At 40.0% G+C, this 25,808-nt stretch overlaps 1 protein-coding gene across 1 annotated transcript; it reads right to left on the bottom strand.

Annotated features, from left to right (window-relative positions):
• Nucleotides 1-16,756: 16,756 nt before the first annotated feature.
• On the bottom strand, nucleotides 16,757-22,381 carry LOC124269214 (betaine--homocysteine S-methyltransferase 1-like). Its single transcript, XM_046704229.1, has 7 exons — nucleotides 22,301-22,381; nucleotides 21,429-21,619; nucleotides 20,756-20,950; nucleotides 20,124-20,235; nucleotides 19,550-19,728; nucleotides 18,500-18,581; nucleotides 16,757-17,353 (listed from the first exon to the last, which is right to left on the bottom strand). The coding sequence occupies exons 1-7, from the start codon at nucleotides 22,311-22,313 to the stop codon at nucleotides 17,073-17,075; spliced, it is 1,053 nt and encodes a 350-aa protein (XP_046560185.1). The 5' UTR covers nucleotides 22,314-22,381; the 3' UTR covers nucleotides 16,757-17,072.
• Between the last annotated feature and the right edge of the window lie 3,427 nt (nucleotides 22,382-25,808).

Here is a 25,808-nt window from a genome sequence, read left to right as displayed (position 1 = left end):
TTTCTCGACCGGCCATAGAGATGAATCAATCAACCAGAGGTGAAGCGAAGTGAGGCGTTCATGAATATTTAACTGCTATAGCAAGTGCGTGTTGCTGCTTGTAGTAGTTATAATGTCGGTTTTCTATTGGTTGTCCGCTAAGATATCATGACCAACATATTGTCCTATGTATACATGTGCTCCTGTGGTGCATACAAAACTGTAAATCCTGAAAAAAATACAAATACAAAATACAAAACAAGTGCGAGTCAATATCAATGCAACTTCCCTCCAGCCCAGTTGAATTATATGTAGCGGAGTAGAAATAACACGTCACAATTTAATTTCCTTGAAGGGTTTTGTTAAAGAATTTAAAGGTTTTTATTCATAAATGTGTAATGTGCTCATGTTCAAAGTCTTCAGGTAGCAGAACAGACTGTTTGTATTGACAGCAACTTCTTTTGTTTTGTTAGTGCGTCATTTCGGTTTTGTTTTCCAAAAAGTTTGTCAATATTGCAATTACCAACTTCTAAAATGCCACTCATTTGAAGTTTCACTTGATGAACATGAAAACCAACAATGCATGCATGAAAGATCGTCTTTGTGACAGCTATAATTTATTTTACTTTGATATTACTGCGTGAAGAAAGAGTTAAATGCTCGACTGGTGGTATGAAAAGAAGTGAAGACGTATCTGTCTTCAAACATATATGGAAACTATGGAAAATATGGAAACTATGGAAACTTGGATCTGTTTCAATACAAGCACCAATACAAGAATGTGGACTTTTGTGATACCTAAAACGTATTCAACTGATAATAACAACCTAGATACTGAGATAGACATGCCAGCATGATTTTAGGCTCATTAACATTTATTTGTTTGTTTCTCGTCTAACATCGCCCTCAGCAATGTTCCTGCTACACGCTTCAAAAAAAAGAAGAAACGCTAAGGTGATTTTGAGAATATTGGACTCATGTAACTGCAGCAAAAACAATACAAATGTACTATTTCTTTCCAAAATGTCATCTTTGTGTGATTGGAACGAGCTTCAGAGCCAAAACGCAACAATTTTAACTTTTTCCCCTTGTTTTATAAGCGTTTGAAGAAATATTCACCACACGTCACCAAGAAAATGCACGTGCAAGTAAGCGGAAAAGCATTCGGTATCGATCACTATAAAAAGGCAGACGTTGTCAACAGATTCGGCGGAGACAGTGTCATGGTGTGGGGTGTCATGGTGTGGGGTCAACGAAGTCATTACACGTTTTTTGCTTCCGATCATGGACCGACAGTTCCAAAGGGAGTTGTTCCAGCATGACAACGCTATTTCACATACAGCATGCGTTACGATCCGCTACCTTGCCAATTCTAACGTCAATTTCTTGCCATGGCCTTCCCTATCACCAGATCTAAACCCGATAGAACACCTATGGGATGAACTCGATCGACGTCTACATCAAAACAGGCCTCAGACACTTCCACAACTTGCCATCGAATTGCAGGAAGATTGGGGACTACGTCAACTTATCCAGTCTGTGCCGAGACAGTGCCGAGCAGTAATTGCTGCCAATGATGGCCATACAAAATACTGAATTTGACGCCATCTTCTTCTACTCAAGTAAACAGAAACACAACAGTAAAGGCTGTTGGTGTGTTGACGAACCCTTTGACTATAGACTGTGAATTGTCGCCTTTTTACCATTTTTGAATTGACATGAAATAATCGCTTTAAATTAACGCAATAAATCCTTCTAAAAATGGCTTATGCATTTCTTTTTTAATAGTGTCTGCACCAGACACTTCAGTGATGAACAGCATAGACAACGATCTACGCAGTTGGGATACGATGGCATGTATCAACCAAGTCAGCGAGTCTGACATGGAGATTATGCTTTGAGTATTCGTCTCTGTGCAGCTGCATGTGTCAACGCTTCTATCTATTTGTTGTTAATTTGTTAACTGGCTTGCCTATGACATTGCAGTCTTAATCCCTATTGTATTGGATAAACATCTCTCCAAGGGCGGTAGGGTAGTCCTGTGGTTAAAGCGTTCGCTCGTCACGCCGAAGACCAGGGTTCAATTCCCTACATGGCTACAATGTGTGAAACCAATTTCTGGTGACCCAGCCATGATCTTTTTGGAATATTGTTAAAAGCGGCGTAAAACTTAACTCACTCATTCACTCACAAACATCTCCTCACACTTGTATATATGCCTTTCTATGCTTATTCTGTTCACCACTTGCTTGATGATAAAAATAGTGTTAGAAACTACACCGAGGCGTAGGAAAGGTTTGTGAGTGATCATGACCTACGAATAAGGTGAGGGTCACAGGAAGTTGGTGATTACACCATTTGAATGCAATCAACCTGATTACTCTCAGCATCTCTGGGGTAGCCGGGACCTACTATAAATGTGCAGCTAATGTATTCGTTGTAATGTTAGATTCTATCAAGGGCCATATTATCTGGCTATTACCTCAATGTTTGTTACAAATTCTGAAATATCACTGATAATGAAGGCCAAATTCACAAACAAACTCATCCACCCAAAATTGACATGCTGGGTTCTAATAAGCTGAATTGTTTCGGCCGCATTCAAAATGCCAGATCAGTCTCATGAGCATCGATCTATGCAATTGGGATGTGTGACATGTGTCACCCAGGTCAGTGAGCCTGACCACCCGATTCCGTTAGTCGCCTCTTACGACAAGCCTGGGTTACTGAAGATCAGTCACGATGTGGCTGAAATATTGCCAAAGTGTCTTTACATTTTAACTCACTCACTTACTGAAGATCAATTCTAACCCGGATATTCACGGGTGAGGGCGGAAGATTAATGGCGTGGATTGATGCTCACTTATCAACCACTGGTTGTCTTGTTCATACATGATAAGGGAAATGTTTGTGCGATAAGGGTTGAATATTGTGAAATGGCGTTAAACACCATCGGTTTTGTGCATGTGATGTAAACAGGACTTGGCATAACATCCCTTCAGTTCCCTGTTTAAATCATACTGGGCGATGATCTTGACGTTTTCTTTTTTGTTTTGAGTTACATTCCACACCTTTAAGTGTGGACTGATATAATCGTACGAGTTAGACATGTAAATCATCTTTTAGCCATAGTTACATGGCTTTATCACAGTGTAAACTTGATGAGATAGAAAACCGGTCCTTGGCGTGACGAGCAAACACTTTCACTGCAGGGCTTCCAAACCCGGGTTCTCCATATTTCAAGATGTAGAAGGCAGATTAATATTCACTTTAATAGAAACAGTCAGTTGTTGTGTAAGCACCTCCAAGGGATTCGATATCGGATACTTTTCAGGCTTTGTGACGTGCCTGGGTGTTAGCCATGCCTCTCGACGGTGTATGCCTATCAACCATCGATTTACCTTCCCACAGTGAATTACCTGTATAGTAATAATTGGAGTGAAGCTGACAGCGGCTTACACAAAGCGTACCTGAAATCTACACGACGTTTTAACAATTTTCGAATCTTTTTCTAATGAAAAATATATTTCAAAGCGGTGAAATATCAGGTGTAACATTCAGCGTAAACTTGCATTATCAGTTTATTTAATTATGCATAATGCTTAAATGCATAAATAAAATCTTGTTTTCCAACTGTCCAACAAACTGTCGCTTATTAACTGAGACACTTTCATCTGGCTACCATCTGTTCCATCACCGTAGAAAATGATGATAAAGTAACATTCGAGTACAAAATTAAAGAAGTTGTTAATCTTTAAAAACGAAATCGACAGGTCGTTTGAATATTGGTGTCACAAAGGACAGCGCCATCATCTGTGATGAAAGCAAGATCGTGTAGATGACTGCTTTACAGCACCACAAATACTCTTTGATCTGAGTCCGTCTTATTATGAACACTATAAGTGTTTGTCGAAACCTTACTGCATGGTAGGCTTTACTGTATAACAACAAGTTTCCTAACATTTGGCCCGGAAGATATGCCAAACATAGTTAAAGGTTCATATCAAATATTTCACGTTTATTTGGCAAAATCCAAGGACCAGAAAGTCACACACAAAAATGAAAAGCCAAAGACACAAATGCACGCACACAAACATATAAACAAAACAATGAAAGCAGAACTCTGATAGCAACACGGAATTATGTTTCTTTTGTTGTCAACGCGACGCATTAAAACATTACATTTACTCAAGTATACTCAACAACAAAATGTTAAGGACCACCCCAATTTTCAATATCAAAGTATTTAATAGTTCATATTATGATCAAATATTGAATATCGGGGCGGTCCTTCACTTTTTTTGTTGAGTATATTTTGTTCACATTGCGTGCATATCATTTCAAGTTCATATCTTCCTTCCAAGAACAGATAGTGTAGATGACGGTTGACTGGGTTCCAGCTTTATCAAAACATCAGCCATATTGTCTTCTCGATATCAGTACATTATCGTGGTGTCATGTCCTCGGTGTCATGTCCTCGGTATCAATGTCAACATCATTACTTGTAAAACCATGAGGTAGTTCTACACTCCTGTCAAACTCCTGTCTTACTCTCGGTACAACTATAACGCTACAGATGACGTTCTCCAACAGCGGATTGCTGTGCACCGTGTTGATGTTCACCGGTGAGTGATTATTTTAATGGATGTAAAGAGGTGACAAACTTCAAAAGCGAGAGACTTCAAGGTCATATTTTTGGCAAATTCTGTGGATTTGGTTGTCAATGTTAAACTGCGCCATTTTGCTCTCAGCGGGCTAGACAGGAATACGAGGGGCGTCTCATATGTAGTCGGCCTAACATATATTCTCGATGTCCAATGTTAGAAAAGCTTCCATTTTATTTTGAAGGGATCAATAGCAAAGCCATATCCATATTTTCACGTATGTGGGTAATGTGGTTAACGAGATATTAGTCATCACAACACATTGGGGCATAATATTTCTTTAAAAAATGCAGAAAGTGAAAAACAATCTGTCATTTTGTACCTCTTGGATAATGGTATGCCTTCAGATAGTATCATATAAAATATGTTCAGTATAGTATTGGATAACTTCCCGTCATAATCAACAGTCAAAGATTTGGATTGCTTGATTTATATTTAGACGGGGCTGTTTTTTAAGGGCACCCTCATTTCAATCTTCCTAAACATTGTGTCCAGATATTCAAGCTGGCACTGTTTACAATATATTGAGTGCTGACACTTGTGTGACCATTCAGTGTTTAGTTTGAACCCTTGGCGTCATGTATGAATAAGTGAAAACATTAGAATAAGTTATGTCCTTATGATTACGTCATCTGAAAGTGTGTGGTTAGTATCTCTAAAACAAGCTCTACGTTTGATTCTAGAGGACTTCTGCCTATCTCAAACACACAAAATGTTTCTTGCATATTTTTTTTCTGAAGTTTGTGGCCATATAGCTGGAATATTGCTGAGTGCGGTGTAAAACTAAACTCACTCACTCACTCTGAAGCTTGTGATGCATTCATTGCAGATTTTGCGGTTTTGGGGGCGTACCAAGATTTAGAGTCAAACAAAATGGGGATGGTGAGGCTGGAACATGGCAAAAGCAATTTGCTTGAGGTTGACAGATAATATGTTGCAAAATAAGACATAAAAACAGCTGCATTTGTATAACTTTCTAGGTGAGGAAGACTACTTTTGGGACGCCCCTCGTATATCTGGCATTAGTGTTGACTATTACAAAAAGCCGCACAAACACACACACATAAACACACACATACAAACACACACGCGCGCGCGCGCGCGCAAACGCACGCACAAACACGCACTATATGGGTGCAGCCTTCCTGAACGTAATCCGGAGTTTACCTCTTTTGACTTCAGGAATCGTGAATGTGGTGATTGGTCAAGACTGCGACAGTTTTGTCTGCTTGCTGGAGTTTCACGAGGGCATGAAGACAACTGTTGGAAGTACAAACACCTTGTGCAGGTATGTACATGTGTGAACTGAAGTATCCGACTTAAACAATATATACTGAGGGAAACAAATAAGGGAACACATGAACGTACACGTATTTCTTTATTCTTTTCCATGTTACTTCACAACCTTTGGGAATCTGAGAATAGATAGAGGAAAACTGCGATGAAGTGGTGTTCCCTATTTATTTCCCTCAGTATATGTATGATGCAAAACACAAGAATACCACCGATAAGCAAAGCAATCATTACGGTACCTTCAGTTTCAATCCGTTTTTGTTTTGTTTTTGTGTGTGTTTTGGGCGTAAATGCACGTGTACATGTGGAATGAAGAAATACATTAATGTTGGTTTAAATCATTCATTGTTTTAAAACGTGTCTCGGTGGTCTGAGGTTTTGTGTTCGAATCAAAATTCCATGATCAGTACCATGTTCATTATATCAACATTGTGTAAACAAATTTTCATATGTTATCAGTGGAATATACTATTCCAAAAAAGGAACGCATAACCCTGATATCTGCTGTGAAAGTGGTGTATTTTCAAACATGTATAACTCATCCACAAATAGAGTTTAGTGCATGAATTTTTACATCAGTTTAGAAGAAGGTACTGTCTATACAACCAAGTGGATACATTTAGATAACGGAGTCGTTGAGCGCGATTGCGACGACGTAGCACGGCCCCGACGTCGGGTCTCCTGGCTCTCAGTCCAATCTCTCTCAACCAGTTCCGTATCGTTTGACCGGATATCCTCCGAATTCCAGGCACCCTGGCTACTGTGCCTTCACCCGTGACAATACGATCACGCAAATGTAGTACCAGGATGTACCGATCTTGGGCTGCAGTGGTGACTCGAGGTCTGCCTGTACGGGGACGGTCATTTGTTATACCTGTTGGTTGTGACGAGCTGCAAGCCGTGATATCGTGCTCCGACTAACATTCTGACGAATGACAGCAGAAAATTGGCAATCTCCAGCGTGCATTCTTTCAATGGCCATGTTCCGTGTCGCAGCGTCAAGACGTGGCGTAGTGATTTAACCTTGAAACTCCTTCAAAACGAATGCCAATTTCCGAAAGTAATCTGGATTTTTATAGCTAGACAGTGCGTGCTCTTTGCTGCACAATTTCAACTGGAAGGTGATTTCGGGGTTTTTTCTTCTGCAATTGTGTAAAATCATGTTATCAAGACTTTCGTTACATATTTTGACGATTGTTTGAACACAATAGGTAATTAATAGATTTTTAAAATACAAAATGCCTATACGTTTCTTTTTTGGGATAGTATACATGGTGTGTGTTTTCCATCACGTTGCCCGTTAAGGAGGAATTAATCCCATTGTAAATTTTATACTGACAGTGATGTAGCATTTCGTTACTGTACGGAAGAGGTTACGTTTGTGCAGTTTTCAAACCAGGATACGCGATTTATGGGTTCGAATCCCAGACTGGATGCATGAATGGCCCTTAAAGTTAGAGGGTCAAAGCAATGTCTATACTCAGGGTTTCGCGGTGTTCAATGTCTACGACCTGATTCCCTCGAATTGTTCTTGGGGCGGTGGGGTAGCCTTGTGGTTGAAGCGTTGGCTCGTCACGCCGAAGGTCCGGGTTCGATTCCCCACATGGGCACAATGTGTGAAGCCTATTTCTAGTGTCCCACGCCGTGATATTGCAGGGGTATTGATAAAATCGGCGTAAAACCCAACTCACTTACTCACTCGAATTGTTCAATAGCTAAACAGAGATATATAAAATCGTACTTGCATCCGTAAGTTTATTTTCCTAGACTTTCTATAACGGTTTTACAAAAGTTTGCTAATATTTTATTACACAACGTTCATAATATCATTGTTTCCCTCACAGCATCACCCAAGAGTACCTGTACTGTCTACGTCAATCCACGGTGATCTGTACATCCTTGACGATACAGGAGATGACTGATGTAGCGTCTCTACTCATGACACATGCGGAATGTAGTAAGTTGGTTGGATTGTTGTTTTACGCCGCACTCGTACGCCGCACTATGGCGGTCTGTAAATAATCGAGTCTGGACCAGATAATCCAGTGTTCACAGCATGATCACTAACCAACGCAATAGGGATACGATGATATGTGTCAACCAAGTCAGTGAGCCTGACCACCCGATCCCGTTAGTCGCTTCTTACGACAAGCATGGGTTGCTGAAGACCAGTTCGAATTCTAACCTCACGGGTCGAATGAATGGACTTTGATTGGTTATGAAAACATTTAACGCCGACCCATCTTCCTACGTTGCATACGTAAATATTCTGTTTTGTCTTGTACATCATAGCCTATCATTTTGTGGATTCAGTGCGTGTGTGTAGGTGCATTTGGTTGGGTTTTTGTAATTCATCTGTGTGTGTATGTATTTCTGTGTGTATCTGTTTGTGTGAAAGTGTTTTTGCGTATGTGTGTCCGTGTTGATACAATTTGAAATCTTGATTAAAAGTGCATGCTCGATTGTACCTCAAAAGTTGTTAAATGTTAACACCGCTGGCTGGAGCTGTTAAAATAAAACTGTATATATGGACAATTAGAAAGACAAGTATTGAGCAACTAAGCTGACTTTCTCTTCGAGCTCTTCCTGTAAGTGTATGAATGTTGTTTTACACAGCTCGCAATATTATTGCTGTACCACGAAAAGAAGGTTTTGCAGTTCCACATCATGACATTGCAAGCATACTATGTGTGTGTGTGTGTGTGTGTGTGTGTGTGTGTGTGTGTGTGTGCATGTGTATATATATATGTGTGTGTGTGTATATATATATATAGTAAACAAGTATACTATATATGTGAATTATTCGTTGGTAATTATTGTCGTTATAGTATATTACCACTTTTTCAAGGTTCTCTACACAGTACACACAAGTCAGTCATACAGACCCTAAACAATCGCCGCCATATAGCTGGAATATTGCTGAGTGCGGCGTAAAACTAAACTCACTCACTCACCCTAAACAAATATACCCAATGCAGCCCATGCAAGTCTAGAATATGTGGCAAGTCTAGATTACCACAGTGTCTCAAAATGAAGAAAGTCCCTTTATTTTAATTTCAAAACTTTTTTATGTAAATATACTGTTCAAAAAAACAAACTAGATATAGGACAAATGTGAATTTTATGAAAATATTTGACACAAACCAATGCATGCTGATTCCCAGCATGTGGGGGAATGGTTGCCGACGACAAAACGTTTGAAAAAAGAAACGTTTAAGAAAAACGTAACGTTACGCTCACGTCTGTAGTGAATAGCTAAAACGCACCCTACATGAAATGCATGAGCATCATGAAATTGTGTATCACCCTGAGCTGAAGCCTATGACTGTAGGCTTTAAAAAGCCACATCAATGGTACTCCACATGCATTGTTTTAAGCCGCTATAGACGACAAGAGAATGAAAGGACTGACAGAAGCTCAACGACACAACGCTATCGGCCGTTTACAAGGACAGACATCGCCGGCCGCCCAGGATCGCTACATCCGGTTGAGACATTTTCGTTCAAACACCACGGCCGCATCATCCACAACAATCCAAATCCCTGGACTGCTCCGAATCTCCGACCAAACAGTGCGCAATTTGTTATGGAAAGCCAGACTTTTTGCCAGAAGACCAGTTCACGTCACGTCGTTCCCTACATCAGCGTGATCTTTGGAGCATGACAATGCTCGACCTCCCGTTGCACGTGTGTGACAGGACTTCCTCCAGCAAAACAATGTTCAGCTGTTACCTTGGCCTTCTCGATCGCCCGATTTGTCCCCCATTGAACATCTATGGGATACTCTTGATCGACGCTCGCGCCATCGTAATCAGCCACCTCAGACACTACAAGAGCTGCACACAGCACTTCAGCAAGTGTATACAAACATTCCTGAAGACAACATTCGGCATCTCCTTTCTTCTATGGGTCACCGCTGCCAAGCTGTTATCGATACTCATGGTGGTCACACCAGATACTGACATTTTACTCAGACCAAGTGGCTTTAATAGCCCTCTGTGGTTTTACCAAACACTTTCTGGATAATCGTGTTTTGGAAATTTGTAAAATGATGATTTTACTGTAACTGAGCAATGATGTCATGTTTGAATCATTTATATGCACTCACTCAGTAAACTCCAAAACAGCATGTCAAGTTTCTTTTTTTGAAGAGTATATGTTCATTTCAGAGACTAGATGCTAGTCTAAGTAAACACCATCAAGCACTCAAGTGAGTGAGTGAGTGAGTGATTTTCACGGGTCAGTTAGTTGATGTGAATACTGGTCGGAGCTGAGGTTAAATACTGGGGATGAATGAGTGAATGTTGACCAGATTGTGATTCCAGATCGGAGTGAGTGAGTGAGTTTAGTTTTACGCCGTTTTAGCAATATTCCAGCATTATCACGGCGGGGGACACCAGAAATGGGCTTCACACATAGTACCCATGTGGGGAATCGAACCTGGGTCTTCGGCGCGACGAGCCAACGCATTAACCACTGGGCTACCCCACCGCCGCTATTCCAGGTCAGAATTGGTCTCAACAACTCGAGTGTGTTGGGTCTTACTGGATCGAACGTTCAAGCTCGGTGGTAGGTTGTTGACATGGCATCGTGTCATGATTCTCCTTGTACAGACTTCGGGGGCGGTGGGGTAGCCTAATGGTTAAAGCGTTGGCTCGTCACGCCGAAGACCCGGGTTCGAATCCCCACATGGGCACAATGTGTGAAGCCCATTTCTGGTGTCCCCCGCCGTGATGTTGCTGGAATATTGCTAAAAGTGGCGTAAAACTAAACTCAGTCAGTCAGTCAGTGTACAGACTTCATTCCTGACAGAAATTCGTTATGAAGCGGGACTATTGCTAAAGGCGTGCCCATTGTTTCATGCACTCAAAATGAATCAAAAAAGTACATAGATCTCATTGAAATGTGCTTTTAAAACAAAATGAATAAAAAGTATATAGATCTCGTTGAAATGTGTTTTTAAAAATATATACACTACTGCATTATATATTTTATGTCGCAGGTTCTGGATTAAACCAGGCCGGATTAATTTTCACCATGATAACAGCAAGTATTGTCACAGTGCTGAATCTGTGAGACTGGGAGCACGTTTAACAGGGATCATCAAACGTTGCTTTGATTCTCCATTTACACAAGATTAAAGAACGCAAGATAACTGAGGCAAGTCGCCATGAACAACAACGGCAGTGCGTCATTACACGACAATACCTCCCAAGTGTTTGCATACTTAATGAATCTAAGTAATTTCAATTATGTGTTACACACCCATGGGATCTATTTCTTTTCTGTCAACAGATACGATGAAGTGATTACGTACATAAATTTCTGTGTGATCTTTGTACAGACAGGTTACCTGAATATTTAACCGCGCTTAATCGACGTTTCCAGCGTTTAGTCATGGGACCTTAATCTGCAGTCGTTGAATTAGATACAAAGCGAATAGACATGGTATCCATTGTCTGAGGGGGTTCAATCCGAAATTAAGGACGCTTCGTCGGGCTGTATATTTAATCATTATATTCTGAAATAGAACAGATGTCTAGATATGAACCGTGATAGTTTGTGAATGAACCGTATTTCTCCAGTCCTTATACAAATAAATGTTTTCATATATATTTACTACAGTTTTCCTACGTTTACTTTGCAAAATCTCCATAAGTTTGATATGGGTTGCTCTCGCTTATGAGAGTCAATGAGATAAAACGTCTTCGTGGCGATTGACACTATAGTACTACAGTCTTCATTGTCCCTGGGGCGGTGGGGTAGTCTAGTGGTTAAAGCGTTCGCTCGTCACGCCGAAGACCCGGGTTCGATTCCCCACATGGGTACAATGTTAGACGCCCATTTCTGGTGTCCCCTGCCGTGATATTGCTGGGAGTTGCGTAAAACTAAACTCTCTCACTCACTCACTTCATCGTCCCTAAAACTTGAATTACTGTTACTCTAAGTTACTTTTGCCATGAACGTATAACTACGAAAACTTTGATTACTTTAGTACCTCCCTCTCTGCATTTTGCAACCTATAATTGTACACATCATTACTGGAGAAAATAAATTGTACTTTTCTAACATATCGTAATTACGTCTTCTCTTATAAACATGCTTTATGGAGCACATCTGATGTGGTGTGTGTGTGTGCGTGCGTGCGTGCGTGCGTGCGTGCGTGCGTGCGTGCGTGTGTGTGTGTGTGTCCATTCATCCATCAACACCTCTCAGTAACATAGCCATACCTGCTGTGTTCAGAAAAAAACAAATTGCCATGCAATTTATGCCTGAATGCATGCATCATGCACGTGCATCTCAATGTTGTGTTTGTGCGAATCCTTCCCTTTCCACAAACCAAAACATTTCTCACCTCAATCTCAAACAATACTTTATTGGGAAAAACAGTGTGTGCGTGCGTGCGTGCGTGCGTGCGTGCGTGCGTGCGTGCGTGCGTGCGTGCGTGCGTGTGTGTATGTGTGCCTTTATAAGATTTCAGTTTAAATGTATGGTTGATGTGAGGATTGTTTGTTTGTTTGGTGTTTAACGCTGTACACGGTGGTCTGACAATAATGGTGTCCGGACAAGCTAGTTCTGTGATCAACACCATGAGCATCGATCTTCGCAATTGGGTTCCGATGACATGTGTCAACTAGCCTGACCACCGACCCCGTTAGTAGCCTCTTACGACAAGCATGGGTTGAAGTCCAATTCTAACCCAGATCTTTATGACTAAATATCAGGATCTGTTCATCATATTGCAATATCATACCCAGACATATAATCCAAATAATCAACTGAATATGATAAAACAAATATCTGTAAAGCTGAAAACTAATACCACTCTTAAAATCCACTCTTTAAATCTAAAACACTAACACAAGAACAATTGTGTTAAAACATAATACTAGTTCATGTTGACAACATTTTAACCTCTCACAATCTAGACATGTGTTGATATTTTACGGGCTGACCAAACATAAGTACAGTAAGATTCAGTGACAACCACTAGTACTTTCTTGAAAGATACATCGAATCTTTCATTTCTTGTGGAGCAGTATTTTATAAGAACATGATGGGAATATGAAGGGTTTTTTCAATCTGTTTCCATCTTCAGCTGGTTGTGGTAATTATGGCTGACTAACATGTCTGTGACTCAAGACATGGTATTGCCGTCTCCTTATGTCCATGGGTAGTCATCACCAGTAGAGGGGAGAAACGAAGCTGGCATATATGTGGTTGTTGCAAAGAAGACCTTTCTTTCAACTTTTGTTATAACCTTGTCTCTGGAACATACAACCCATATTATACCAGTATATATTTTAAATACCATAGTTGGTGCTGCATCCAAAACAGACAGACCAACTACTAAGAAATTACTGAAAATTTGCTAAGTTTACATATTTGTTGAAATCTGTTTTCGTGCCTATCACATGCAGTAAGGACGTGAGTGCATGTATTCAAGACAAGACATGACAAGAATTTTATTGTATTCAAGGCCTCCGGCCCACATACAGTTTACAGAGTTATACATAAGTATATTTTACAAGTCAATTGTAACTAATTTTTCAACAATTCATCTCTTAACTTACTGGAGTGTTTTATAAACAATGACAGATTTCTAATATTTTGTTCATTGCAAGAACATAATAGTGATTTAAAAGCTACATCGGGGGGTTTTGACAGATAATACTCTGGTATATATTTCTGTCTAATGTCAGCATACGATTTACAAATAAAAGTGAAGTGAATTTCGGTTTCTACTGCTTCTTTGCATAATGGACAGATTCTTAGATTCCTCTGAATGGACATTTTTCGTCCTTCATTTACCATTAAATGTGCATGTATCCATGGAAGACAAAGACCCAATTGTACCCAAGGTGTGACGTATCACCAGTAACTGGTATGATGCATTGATGGTTCACTGTGGTGCCTATGTGTCCAGATATTACTGTAATAACTGAAACACAGAGTACAATAGTACACCAAAAGCATTGCACCACCAGTCTTCAAGATTGCATGCAGAATTAGTCTAGTATAAGGTCCCTTCTGTGTTGACACTACATTCCAACAACAAACGAAAAACGTTCTTTCCTTCATTCCGCAACTGGAAATACTTCAGGCTGCCAATAGTTGTCAATACCATTTATAGTGCCATAGCCATGTCAGTCCGCCAAATCTGCCATATCTTAATTGTGGGTTGAGCCAAAATGATGAAAAAACCCGGTTCCTGTCATGTTGTTATGAGATACGAAATGACAGATTCGATGTATCCGTTCATTCTGCTTTGCAGTGTTCAACTTCAAGAAAGTGCCAGTGGTTGTCACATGATCTGCAATGTTTAGTGTACATATATATGGTCAGCCTGTGGAAATATCGAAAAATGTCTCTGAAGTACAAGATGGAGAGCCTTGGTAGGTTGTGAGAGGTTGAAATGCAGTTCACGGGAACTAGTAAAATGTTTTAACAGATTTGTTCTAGTAGTGTTACAGGTTAAAATGTGGATTTCTCTGCAATCTATGTTCATTCTGAAACACTGGTGGTATTAATTTTTAGCTTTACAAATGTCTGTTTTATCATAGTCAGTCCATTATATGCAAGCTGGATTGTATGTCTTGCAATATCATGAACATATACTGATCACCAAAACATGAAAAATCAAATGTTATGTACATAACATATTGTAATGTTAAAAACTGTAAAAACATTTAATCGAAGGGTGTTCATGTTACCTCTACCTTTTATTTATTCTGTGCATGTTTGCAATCGGTTTAGATATACTCATGCCAATAATGGTTGTCACCCCTCCCCACCCCAACCCCACACACACCTCACACACCCCACCCCACACCCCTCTCCAATTAAAAAAATTGAAGGGAGTGACAACCATTATTAGCATGAGTATATATAAACAATCAACAAAACATACAAAGAAAGGAAATTTGAAAATCCTCCATTAATTTCCATGGAAATACTCCTTCCCTCCCTAACCCCTTCAAATCGTACTATACACTATTTTTCATTTTTGCAATATCGGATTTTATAAAGCAGAGAATCTGATTTCTAAAACGATCATGCATATCCTATAATTGTGTTTACAAACCCAAATAAGTAAGACTGACTGACTGACTGAGTTTGGTTTTACGCCGCAGAAGATATGGAATTGTTGTTAAGATTTACTACATAATTTATGAATTTGACTGTTTTTTTTTGTTAAGCAGCATGTTCATGTGACCATGTCTTCAACTTGTTTGTAAACAGTTGAATTGAATGTTACACAAGTCATCACTAAAGCACATGCATAAAGCAAAATTTAAATGTTATCTTTGATTTATTCACATACAGAGTGTCATTGAAAGGCAATTGTTGCCCTGTGACGCCAACGCAAATCATATTGTTTGACGCTTTCCATGTTGGCAACATCTGGTTTCATAAAATAGTGGCTCAGCTCTGAGCCAATGTAGCTAGTCTTACTTGTACTGACGCACCAACAAGATATCCACATTTATCACCCAGAGAGCAGCCAGGATATCATGAATACGCGTAAACACTCTTGAAAAGAAATGTTTAGTTACATAAAGGCATGATATAATGTATTTCTGTGATACAATTAAAATGCATCATGGTATCCATGGAAACGCCCTGAATCCCACATGTCCTAACAATTACTTGTCTCAAATGTATTTTGTATTATGTAGGTGTCTTATGATATAAAAATACATGGTGATGTACTTATACCATCCCCAGAAAGATGTGAGGTAAAGCACAGAATTTCAAGCAAGAATAGTTGCAAATGTGATTACTGTGACCTTGACCCTTGACCTTACCTTAATGCTTTGCAGACACACACACACACTGACTGACACACTGAGTTTAGTTTTACACCACTTTTAGCAATATTCCAGCAATATCACGGCGGGGACACATACATACACACATTACACACCCATGTGGGGAATCATACATACATACATGACAGCCACATACATACATACAGGCATACATACACACATACACACACACATACATACATACATGCATGCATGCACACATACATACACACATATATACATGCATGCATGCAATACACACATACATATATATGCATGCATGCACACACATACATATACATACACCCTATACTTGTATGCATACACACACACATACACACACACACACATACATACATACACACATATACATGTATGCATACACACATATATCCATGCATGCATGCACACATATATACATACATACACACATATATACATACATACATACATGCATACATACATACATACATACATACATACATACATACATACATACATACATACATACATACATACATACATACATACATACATACGTACGTACGTACATACGTGCATACATACGTACGTACATACGTGCATACATGAATACATTTCTGTGACAGAACACTTACTCAGAGCCGACAGGTTCTGTCAGTTTAATCCGAGCAGGAGTCCATGTTTCATTCTGTTAATGCTATGAAAAGTAGGGATAGAACCACCGAGAGTCCGATCCTCAACCTTTCATGTTGATTTGAATTGTCAGTTTTCACCTCAATAAAGGTTCACGTGTACACAAATGGAGAGTTTTGGTCTTTCGGGCGGTTTGATCATTATGTGGTTGGAAATTTACCCAGCGTTCCACCAGATGAATAATTATGTCCTTAATCTCCAACTATTTTTGGATCATTCACCCTAGTTTTCATAAGCTGGGTAGCATTATTTCTCCGCTTTAAGTTAAAATATAGCGAAATTTCTACTGGGGTTGGTGGATGACATAAAGTAAGGAACATCGAAACGAGAACAGTTTTGATTTGAAACAATTTTATTTAGATATGACAACAAAACAACTTTGGAGCTGGAACGAATTCACAAAACTCACAAACTTTCTTCAGGAAAGCAAGGTTACAGCTTCAATGTGAAGACCTTAAGAATTCTGAGAAACCACATATTAACTTTCCAGACGGACAGTAAATCCGTTACCAGCTACACAAAATAAATATGTCAATGCATATATGTATGCATTTGTGAATTCTTGGATATTTACATAATAGCACAACGTGATCAACGGATGACATGTCAGCTTTGCACAGCATTTAAAACAGAGTCAAGTTCTTGTCCGATCAGTACGTTTTCGACATGCCTTCTCTAAGCTGGGTCAGGTAGAAGTTGTCGGAGAAGTACTTGTCCTTTCCGAAGATGAAATGTTTTTCCATGTTTGGAGTGAATATGGAGGCAGGTGGACGACGACCGTAGACCTCGGCGACGGCTCTCGTCATGGCTGGCGTGTTGCCACAGCAGAGGCCGACGAACTGGACACCGATGTCTTTGCATTCCTTGGCGAAATCCGTCACCTCCGCAACACCACAGAGTTGTGAGGACAGATCTGGAAAGGCCCTCTTGCCTGAAAATAGGATCATGTATGAGTGAGTGAGTTGGTATAAACTATATCTGCTGTATATTTTCAGTCATGTTCTGTTCTGTTTGTTGTCTAACGCCGCACTCAACAATATTGAAGCTATATGGCAGCGGTCTGTAAATAATCGAGACTGGCCCAGACAATCCAGTGATCAACAGCCTCTTACGACAAGCATGGCTTGCTGAAGACCAGTTCTAATCCGCACAGTCACGGGTCTTTCAGCCATGTTATCAATTTAATGATGGAGAAGTATGGTGGTTTGGGGGGTCGACCTCGAAAAGCACATGCAATCCAAGCAGAAATTGAAATGATCTGATAAGTGCGAAATGAGAGTCTTTCATTTTACAAAAAATACTGGCATGATACAGAGGCCATCAAAGCCAGGGAAACCGGAATGCCCTCGAGACATATTATATTTTACTACCTACGAGGTCGAACATATCGGGGTTCATATTTTTCATACGGTGCCCTAGGGCAAAATATCACTTTGTCATGGTGACGTGACGTCATGAACAATGCTATGACGTCACGTTTCTTCTATTGACGTTGCGTTCTACATGCGGCGACGGCGGGTAGCCAGCCTATGTTTGAAAGTAGATTTGGGTTTATTTTCCTCAATCCGACGACTTCGGTAATAAACAGAATATTATATGAGTGCCCATATCATACTATGTTTACGACACTCGTGCCTAAATATCGGTATATGCCTCGCTCTCGCTTGGGAAATACCAACATTTAGGCACTCGTGTCGTAAACATAGTATGACATGGGCACTCATATAATATCCTCTATATATTTGCTGAGGTTCTTACAGATGGATCAGTTTATACAAAAATATGTGCCTTATGTTGTAAAAGAAAATATAAGTGCAGAAATCGTTTCAGTAACGAAACTAATTAATTGATTGATCAAGTGTCAAACTAAAGAATCACATGATTGTCAACTTCATTGTTTGTTGAAGTCGCAAATTAATTTTAAACGGAGAGTTTAAATCGTGTCCGATTATTATATGTGTTCAAACAGTTTTTACGTCAGATTTATTGGCATGCATCAGCAAGTAATTCTCTTCTGAAGGGTTTCCCTATTTAATACAGAAAGACACATTAACATAGGCGAGTGGACAACACTTACCTGTGTAGGGGTCAATGAGCGACTGCATGGTAGGGAACTCAGCACATGTTCTGTAGGGGACAGGGAAGGCTGCAATCGGCCCCTGAACAAAACAACAAAGACTATTCCTTTACGAAAACATCCTTTGTTTTCCTCAAAGTCAGGAGTATCGGTTTCTACATTAAATATTTATTAAAATTATGTACTTCAATATTAGATGGGGACTGGTTCAAGAAAATATTTAATTTGAGTAATCAGTAGGTACACCTGTCGCTGGTGATTCATTCAAAGTAATTACCTTCTTTTAACAAACATATAATTACACAGCCTGATGATACATTTCCCATTTTACCTGTTCACCAGCCAGACAAGGTGTGACTGCACACTACTCCGTCTCATCTAATATCATTAGGGGCGGTGAGGTAGCCTAGTGGTTAAAGCGCTCGCTCGTCACGACCCGGGTTCGATTCCCCACATGGGTACCATGTGTAAAGCCCATTTCTGGTGTCCCCCGCCGTGATGTTGCAGGAATATCACTAAAAGCGGCGTAAGACTAAAGCTCACTCACTCACTCTAATATCATTAAGATGTCAATCACCATGTGTGCGTTTGTTTGCAGTAACTGTTGTTTACGACGGGTGCCACACACGCACGATACGCTCACCTCTTTGGTGGAAATCAGATATCATCAATATTCGATAGTGGTTCATGAATACATCGATGTGGAAAGAGTTTTGACGTTTCTGTTTCTGCTCAGATCAGCTAGCTAGCCCATACCCCTTCTACGCTACTCCCAACAACACAGGGATATACATCGACATATGAAAGCATTTTCCCGTGCATGTCACTACAGCTATGGGAATGTACCTTATCCTACTTCGTTCTGTATGGATTTACCGTGCAGGGGAGGTACGGTAGGCTAGTGGTTAAAGCATCGTCACGCCGACGACCGGGTTCGATTCTCCACACGGGTAAAACGTGTGAAGCCCATTTTCTGGTGTTCCCAACTGTAATATTGCTTGAATATTTCTAAAAGCTGCATAAAGCTACACTCTCTCGCTGACTATTTACCGTGCATGTCTTTCTCAGCTCCCGGAGAAGTGGGATGGTTGTGGCTGGTCCCCGACAACAGTTGTAGCCAACAACGTCGGCTCCTGCTTTTTCCAGCTGGCGGCAGGCTTCAGCGTAGGGTATGCCATCAAGTGTTTTGTTGGCGGCAATAGGGTTAATGTTGACAACAGACGGTTTGCCTGTAAAGTACCAGATACCCTGAGTTAAATGTTACTCAACACACAACTGGAAATTTAACAGATACCCTTAGTTAAATGTTACTCAACACACAACTAGTAATGACCAATACTTTAACTGAACAACAGCATGACATGTCACATCCCTCGGGATCGTTTTCCTCAATTGTTAGGGGTGCTAGTGCTTAAAGCGTTCGCTCGTCACGCTGAGGACCCGGGTTCAATGCCCCACATGGGTACAATGTTAGGAGCCCATTTCTGCTGCATTTCTGGAACATTGCTGGAAAACATACTCCCTCACTCTCAATTGTTAGACCCTGACTAATATATCAGGTTTATTACATGTCTAATAAGGACTTGAAAACTTCGATACATTCCCACACACATTTCAGCATTACCTTGCCCGTACTTCTGGATGCACTCGAGAGCAAGTTTGGCTTCCCCAAGTTCCACAAAAGTTTCAGCAAGTATAAGGTCAGCATCATACTCCACTGCCCACTCTATCTGTTCCTGTAGTGATAAGAAGATCACATAGTAAGATACACAAAACAGCTAGTACCTCCTTATACCACTTGGAACTCTGAGCTGGTGTTGGTCGTCATCAACCAATGGTTGTCGTTAGAGGCGACCATTAATCTGTTGGTGACCTGACTGACTGCGTCAGACACCGTTATAAAAAGGCTGACATGTGGAGGTCATACGAAATATAGCATAACAGTGAAAACATGACGTGCAAGTCAAACTATTTTTTAAATCAAAATATAGCCAAAACCTACGATGGGATTTTGGCAGAGATTTATTTTGGTTAACGTAACGGTTAAGTCGGAAGTATAATTTACTATTATTATTAGTAGTATTGCAAAAGTAGTAGTAGTAGTAGTAGTAGTAGTATTAGTAGTAGTAGTAGTAGTAGTAGTATGACTCAGTTCTATTTGATTTAATTTTATTTCATTAACCATACTGTAATAAATTATTACCATCGCGTTTAGTAATTACAACCAGTCCTGCTTGATACAAAGGTTCCACAAACCTTGAATATGGCCTCTGTCTGTTCAATATGTTCTTGGCTGTCTTTCCTATACCTAGTGGTGTTGCAGATATTCCCAGCCATCAGTGTCCCAGACTCGTCAGCAACCTCCTTGGCAATCTTCAAGGCTTCCTTGTTGAGCTTCTCCAGGAGATGCTCCTTGCCGATCAGCCTCAGCTTCTCTCGGTGCCCATAGTACTGAAGTCAGCAGTCAATAAGAAATATATATACATGATGCTTACGAGCAGCTAGTATATTGCAACATATTTTATGTTAATTGCTTGTCAGTGTGAAAACGAGAGAAATGGTTCCTTGAACCCGCTCTGTGGTGGCGGTGGGGTAGCCTAGTATTTAAAGCGTAAGTTCCTCACGCCGAAGACCCGGGTCCGATTCCCCAAAGAGGAACAATGAGTGAAGTCAATTTCTGGTGTCCCCCGCCGAGATATTGCTTGAATATTGCTAGAAGCTTCGCAAAACTTAATACAGAAATATTCTTTTACGACCTTTGATAGTGTGGTTTTGCAAAGTGGAATTTGGAAAGCAGAGAAATCCTTTAATGTTCTACCATATTTGTAATGAAGTTTTTTTATTTTTAAGATAAATGACATATGTATATGTACATATGTATAGTATGTGTGTAGTATCATACTCATTTAATAATCAAATAATAACTTACAGTAAACGCCAGAACGACTTCACTTCCAGCGTGGACAAACTCCTCACTCAGACTCTTAACAAGGTGGGGATATTCCAGAACAACCTCTGGAACAAACGGCCCGGCACGGAGATATCCCCTTCTCTCAAACTCGAACACGAACCCTTCAGCCATGAGGACATCGCCGCCATTCTCCAAACGCTCCAAAAAACCTTCAAGCAACAAATTTCCCATGCAAGTTCATGATATGTTATCTAAACGTTTGCACACGGCAAACATTCTTCATTGACAAACCTTGACGGCAGCATACCTGACAGAGATAAAAATGAGATATGCTGAATATGAGAACATATAGCACATTAATCTGGTACACTGCATTCTCATGTCAGTTGATAAAGTAACTGTAACCTCAAACACAGTGGTATGGTTCATGTTGTTATTCAGCAGCATACATCAATTATTCTGCGTTATGGAAGTACATGTACAGCCGAAAACATCAAAGTTCTGGAGAACTGGAAACATTAAGGTAAATGTGGCTATTCATTTTATATACTAAAAGTTACTTACAGAGAACAAAAATAAAAAAACACTGGCCCCTAAAGCTGTTTGTATAAAGCATAATATTGTCTTGAATGATGAACACAATTAGCTCAGATAAATATCACAATTTAAAGCGCTCAAATCACCTTTGGGACCAAGCTTACTCGGAAACCAGAGTTAGTGCTGGTTGATAGTGATTTAATGAACACATGCTTCTGATAAAGTCAGAGTCATACAATGTTCAATGCTTTTAAATTCGTATGATTAAGGAAACGTTTGTATGGCACATAAGTTTTATGCACCCACCTTTTCTATTACAATTATAATATTTACATATAGGATATTGTGCTTACCTCTCTTTGACATTGTTGCGAGTGAACCTTCAGGCGTTGGTCAGATGAAAGCTGTAAGAGCGCTGGCTCCACTTATATACACACCAAGCATGTCACTCAAACAACGTGATGGAGGCGGGGCCGTTCATGCCATCTGCGTTCCAGCTATGCAATCCGGATCATTCAGGTTCCATGTAACCAATCGGGTATAGCGCATATACAGTCGGTGTCAGATAATATCGACCTAAAATCTGCCAGACTGACATCGCAATAGATTGTCATTATTCTGATGCTGTAGATGTTGATACGGCAAAATGGTGTTTATTGCGAAGAATGAGGAATCAAATGTGAAATACAAGTGAACGCAATAAATATAATCCAGTAGATTGGTAACTTGGTAAGAGACGATGAACATCCAGACGAAGATCTAAATGTCACTTCCATGCATATAGTCATATAAAAATTACCACCTTATCGAGTGACCATAATCCATAAAGGCTATTACGTGGAAAGCTAGATTAAATCGTGACAATGTGGGGTAAATTGACGCTTCAGGTATGCAATTCCCTAGTTTGATTTGTACCATACTTTCACGATGTTTTTAGGCCGCTCGGTCAGAATGTACCCACCTTTTCGCGGACACCTGATATCAACGCTTTTTTATTGTGATTGTCATGACCAAATGCTCATGATGTACTCGGAATTGTAGCAGACGTTTAGCAGAAATTTCGTTTGGATGTCGCAAGGGGTTTGTCGCTTTTATTTACATTATGTACATCCCAAATCCCAACAGATCAACATCTCAAAATTGCCTTTGTTTTCCAAGCAGTCAAGGGGTACCCGGTGGGATGTTAACTGATACCCTTCAAACGTCTCTCAGGTAGCTTAGGTTGTAGCGTACCCTGACCCACTGACCGAGTAAAATTGTTAGCGCTTCAAGCAGATGCCTTGTTTGTGGATAGTAGGGCAATATAAGTACACACATTATTATTTATTTTAAAAGTTCAGATCAAGGCTTCAGTATCTCGAAGCAATCTTAACGTTAACACGATCGTAACTTTCATACTACAACACATATTTTCGTGAACTGATTCTCCGTGGTCCACAGTTATTTTTTTACAGCTATTTTGTTCTTTACATCAAACAGAATGTTTATCCATATAGTTGAGACTTGCTGTTTTTACCGACTTGATATTTACGACAAATCGTAGCACTAAGACCACTCAATGTAACAAAACCATGGCTTACTTCACTCATATAGCAGCGTGCGAGAATGCGTGCGTGCTTGCGTGTGTGCGTGCTTGCGTGCGTGACTGTTTGTGACACACACCCACATACACACATACGCCCAACACACACACACACACATCAAACCCACTCACACCACATACATCCCACCCACTTACACCAGATACATCCACTACCCATCACACACACACACGCACGCGCGCGCGCACACACACACACACACACATGCACACACACACACACACACACACACACTCGTTTAATCCCTGGCAAGTAACTAAAGAAGGTTCCGCAGTACACATGCACTGACACAATTCAGTTGGACTCGTGATCCTGTATAAACAGCAGCAGTCATGTACCATATAGTATGATGTACTGAAAAACACAACATGTTAATTAGATCTGACACCCTTTCCTCTTCACAGGACAAAGTGCACATAAACAAGCTCAGTTCATAATGCCCCATGATTCGACGCAATGCTCTATTTTTAACGGATAAGATCAGGGTCTCTATCTCGTAACCTTTCACCTGAACAGTTAGACTGGTTCTTACCAGTGTTGGTATCGTGGCGTTATCGCAGGTGACACTTGTGATTACACGCTCATGTAAAATTGCAATAACATTTTAATTTAGTCAAGGTGTGCCTTTCGTCCGTCATTACAGAACAGCATTCAATTACATGTATTGCGATGTTTTGTGTTTTTGATATGATTACAAAAACATATTAAAACAGAATCAATATGTGTTTTAATTGCTTGGTTGGAATATGTTATTGATTCACGTTTTGGTTGTTGTTTGATATTTTGGTAATGATTGCTCGAAATGAAAGCTTTTACTTTTTGAATGGACGTAGAGATAGTGAAAATATTTTGCAACCAGAGAGAAAGAGTATCGAATGGGTATTATCGTTCAGTCTGTACATTCACGTGTAGTTCAGTTTAGAAATACTTCCACTAACCAACAACCAGATACAAGGAGTATTAAATAAGTGTCATTGTTCAGTCTGTTTATTTACGTGTAGTTCAGACCGGCAACCAGATACATCCACTACCCATCACACACGCACATGCATCGCGCGCGCGCATGCAATGCACACACACACACACACACACACACACTCGTTTAATCCCTGGCAAGTAACTAAAGAAGGTTCCGTAGTACACATGCGCTGACACAATTCAGTTGGACTCGTGATCCTGTATATAAACAGCAGCAGTCATGTACCATATAGTATGATGTACTGAAAACACAACATGTTAATTAGATCTGACACCTTTCCTCTTCACAGGACAAAGTGCACATAAACAAGCTCAGTTCATAATGCCCCATGATTCGACGCAATGCTCTATTTTTTAACGGATAAGATCAGGGTCTCTATCTCGTAACCTTTCACCTGAACAGTTAGACTGGTTCTTACCAGTGTTGGTATCGTGGCGTTATCGCAGGTGACACTTGTGATTACACGCTCATGTAAAATTGCAATAACATTTTAATTTAGTCAAGGTGTGCCTTTCGTCCGTCATTACAGAACAGCATTCAATTACATGTATTGCGATGTTTTGTGTTTGTGGAATATGTTATTGATTCACGTTTTGGTTGTTGTTTGATATTTTGGTAATGATTGCTCGAAATGAAAGCTTTTACTTTTTGAATGGACGTAGAGATAGTGAAAATATTTTGCAACCAGAGAGAAAGAGTATCGAATGGGTATTATCGTTCAGTCTGTACATTCACGTGTAGTTCAGTTTAGAAATACTTCCACTAACCAACAACCAGATACAAGGAGTATTAAATAAGTGTCATTGTTCAGTCTGTTTATTTACGTGTAGTTCAGTTTAGAAATGCTTCCACTAACCGGCAACCAGATACATGGAGTATGAAATGGGTGTTATTGTTCAGTCTGTTTATTTACGTGTAGTTTAGTTTAGAAATACTTCCACTAACCGGCAACTAGATACAAGGACTATTAAATGAGTGTTATTGTTCAGTCTGTACATTCACGTGTAGTTCAGTTTAGAAATACTTCCACTGACCGGCAACCAGATACAAGGAGTATTAAATGAGTGTTATTGTTCAGTCTGTACATTCACGTGTAGTTCAGTTTAGAAATACTTCCATTGACCGGCAACCAGATACAAGGAGTATTAAATGAGTGTTATTGTTCAGTCTGTACATTCACGTGTAGTCCAGTTTAGAAATAATTCCACTAACCGGCAACTAGATACAAGGAGTATTAAATGAGTGCTATTGTTCAGTCTGTACATTCACGTGTAGTTCAGT

The sequence above is a fragment of the Haliotis rubra genome, unplaced genomic scaffold (assembly GCF_003918875.1).
Source record: "Haliotis rubra isolate DU_JTF1 unplaced genomic scaffold, ASM391887v1 Scf143, whole genome shotgun sequence".
In the NCBI taxonomy this organism is placed as follows: Eukaryota; Metazoa; Mollusca; class Gastropoda; order Lepetellida; family Haliotidae; genus Haliotis; species Haliotis rubra.
Note: the sequence above shows the minus strand (reverse complement) of the source record. Positions and strands in the feature narration are given on the sequence as shown.

Coding starts and splice junctions, on each gene's coding strand:
- LOC124269214 (XM_046704229.1), bottom strand. Junction 20,236..20,755: donor AGACAGAGGCCATATTCAAG/GTTTGTGGAACC, acceptor TTATCACTACAG/GAACAGATAGAGTGGGCAGT. Junction 17,354..18,499: donor GCTCATTGACCCCTACACAG/GTAAGTGTTGTC, acceptor TCCTATTTTCAG/GCAAGAGGGCCTTTCCAGAT.